The sequence below is a fragment of the Polyodon spathula genome, chromosome 6, assembly GCF_017654505.1.
Source record: "Polyodon spathula isolate WHYD16114869_AA chromosome 6, ASM1765450v1, whole genome shotgun sequence".
NCBI lineage: Eukaryota > Metazoa > Chordata > Actinopteri > Acipenseriformes > Polyodontidae > Polyodon > Polyodon spathula.
In genome coordinates, this window is record NC_054539.1 from 62,850,184 (window position 1) to 62,853,222 (window position 3,039).

The following is a 3,039-nucleotide window of genomic DNA, read 5'->3' on the forward strand; positions in this document are numbered from 1 at the left end:
GTTTAAGGAGAAAGTGTACCTTCAACCTGGTAGGCTAAAATAATTCCTGTAGACTAGATGTCTGAACCTTGTATTTTTATTTTTCTTTGTATTTAAGAACATAATAGAGGAAAGGGTATATGTAAAGTATCATTTTATTTATGTTATGGTCGTTTTGGTGTGGAGTAATCCCTAGAATGTGTGGCTGCCACAGAACACCATTGGATAATTATAAAAATTAAAAAATAATAATAATAAATTGTTACACCAAGACCTATTCATCTTCTCAATGTGCCTGCAACTATGTGAAACTAGGACCCAGAAGAGACTGGGCAGAATTCACCCCACCCTGCCACACAAAGGACTTTCAGTACCCCTTTAGCTTCTATTGAACAAGGCTAGTATTGCTGAATTAACATAAGGACTCATTTGTGTAACCACCCAAAGCCCATACTTACACCTATAACTTCAATGGATCTTAAGGAAGTATTTTAGCCACGGTGGTAACATTAATCAATTATACAGATACAGAGCATTTCTTTATCAATTATATAATTATCAATTATACCAAACAAATTAGTTTAATTATATGTTATTTATATAAAATAAATAGCCAAAACAAGCAAGTTTTATTTGTTTGTGTTTTTATTACTTTTGTAAAAACTGTTCTTTCACAGCTTACATACGGTTCTTGTAAACATCATATTATACGTCTTATAACTTCATAATTGTCAGTTTTAGACAAAGACAATATCCTCTGTACCACTAGCTAAGACGTATCAAAATATTAAATTATATACAATAACAGTACAACCTCCTTTCACAAATGTTGCCACCGAAAACATTTAACACTTTTTTTTTTTTTTTTTTTAAATAAAACATTTGACTAAAGTTGCCATAATAAAATTACTGTGACAAACTCCACCCAGTTCAGCGATGCCACAAAGGTTCAAGGCAAACATATAGTGCCCCCCCCCCCCCCGACAATATCTAACTTAACAAAATGAAGCTGGATACACTGAAGGTTAAAAAATGTGATGGTTTGGCACAAAACCTAATTGTGCAATCAATCAGAAAAAAAGACAGTTTCAAAAGAAAGCCTAACACTTGGTATTCAATATACCCACTATAAAATACAGCATCTGTAGTCATTCTTGACTGAAAAGCGGGCACCTTCTCTGTGATGGCAAAGTCTTTGTGAAAGCAAAATTATGTTAACATTATGACTGCATAAAGCCCCGTAGTGCCCCCTCCCCACTTCAACACAAATTTAAACAGGTTTTAATCTTGGTTCGCTGCATGCCCCTGGTTTAAAACACCTTTATTAAAGAAGTCCATCTAGCTGGTCTCATCGCTTCAGAAATAAAAAATACACCCTCCGCCACATACACACTTCAGTCAGGAACTTCCATGTCCATTTTGATCAAGGTGGCTTATCAAGCCCATCTACTTCGCCGGACCATATAGTCTCAACACAGGAACAAAACGTTTCATATTCCCGAATTACACATTTCAGCCCTAGATGAACCCCCTTCATGCCACAGCTCGTTTTCCATATCCACCCGGCCAATCTGCAAATAGTCTTATTTATTTCATGTCAGACTTCTAAAGAAAGAGAGGGCAGGCACAGTCGCCTAGCATATTTTCTCCACAAACAAAACACACAAGTCACATTTTTTTGTGAGTTTGTATCCTGGCATCGATTGCCGGAGGAGGGTCTCTTCTTGTTATCTTTGCTTAGAAGTAAGCGTCTCGGTTCATGGTCAGTAAATTACAACAGTTTGCAGCAGTTTCCGCAGCCACCCGACGGCCTGGATCTCTTCTGGAGTGCAGCTCTTGTGGCAGTCTCAAAAACCTCCCGCACTCCATCTTTGGTTTTGGCCGAGCACTCCAAGTAATCGTAGGCTCCGATTCGAACTGCCATGGCCCGGCCGTCCTCAGTTTTCACCGGCTCTTGCTTCATCCTGGCCAGTTCGTTACGGACGCTTTCGTCGTTCCTTAAGTCCTTCTTGTTGGCGACTAAAATGATGGGCACGTTTGGGCAGAAGTGCTTCACTTCGGGGACCCACTTCTCCGGGATGTTTTCCAGCGAATCAGGACTGTCCACGGAGAAGCACATCAAGATGACATCGGTGTCCGGGTAGGAGAGAGGGCGCAGGCGGTCGTAGTCTTCCTGCCCAGCGGTATCCCAAAGAGCCAGCTCAACTTGTTTGACGTCCACCTCAATATCGGCGACATAGTTCTCAAAGACTGTTGGCACATACACCTCGGGGAACTCGTCTTTGCTGAAGACGATAAGCAAGCAGGTTTTACCGCAAGCACCATCTCCGACCACCACCAGCTTCTTCCTGATAGCAGCCATTATATTTTGTTGCGGAATATTTGTGCAAAAGTAAAACACAGGAATATGAACTGTAGTCCGTGTAATAAAACACGGCTTAGTAGTTTAAACCTAATATTTTGTAGCCTCTAAACAAAACAAAAAGGCGAGCAGACAAAGAAACTGCACAGTTAAATAGTTATATAACTCCTTTTCTTTCTTTCTTTCTTTCTTTCTTTTTTTCCCCTTCTCTCTGTTTCATCCACGGTTTCTGAGAGAAAACGAATGTTCGCCCTCTTTTTAAAGATCCAGACCACTTTCTTAATATAGTTATCCAATCGGAAAGAGCTGGGTGAGATCACTGTTTTGCAACGAGAAGGTGATTGGCTCTGCATGCTTGCTACAGACAAAAAGGGAGGCGCTGATTGCTCACCACGAGGATGCACACAAATCCTGGGATAATAAGCCAAACCTTAAGAGCTTTGTGGGAATTCTGGGAATTGTAGTTAAACAGGGATACATTAAACATTTGTATCTAAAGAGTTAAACACAGTATTTAAACTGTTCGATTTTTTTAAAAAAACAGTAGTACATGCTAATAGCATTTAATTGTATTATTTGGTGTCAAAAAAGTTGGTCAACCGATACAATTTGTAACCGGTGTTTGTGTTTTCGAAACTTCATTATGTTTTTATGTTCTTTTGAAGTATTATTGTGTCTCGGCTTATCATACTTTTTTC

The 3,039-nt window shown here is 39.4% G+C and overlaps 1 protein-coding gene across 1 annotated transcript; it reads right to left on the reverse strand.

Annotated features, from left to right (window-relative positions):
* Positions 1–606: 606 nt before the first annotated feature.
* On the reverse strand, positions 607–2,588 carry LOC121317445 (rho-related GTP-binding protein RhoB). Its single transcript, XM_041253397.1, has one exon. The coding sequence runs from the start codon at positions 2,339–2,341 to the stop codon at positions 1,751–1,753; it is 591 nt and encodes a 196-aa protein (XP_041109331.1). The 5' UTR covers positions 2,342–2,588; the 3' UTR covers positions 607–1,750.
* Between the last annotated feature and the right edge of the window lie 451 nt (positions 2,589–3,039).

What these genes read in the sequence shown, in the direction of transcription:
- LOC121317445 (XM_041253397.1), bottom strand. Translation starts at nt 2,341, where the DNA reads ATGGCTGCTATCAGGAAGAAGCTGGTGGTGGTCGGAGATGGTGCTTGC.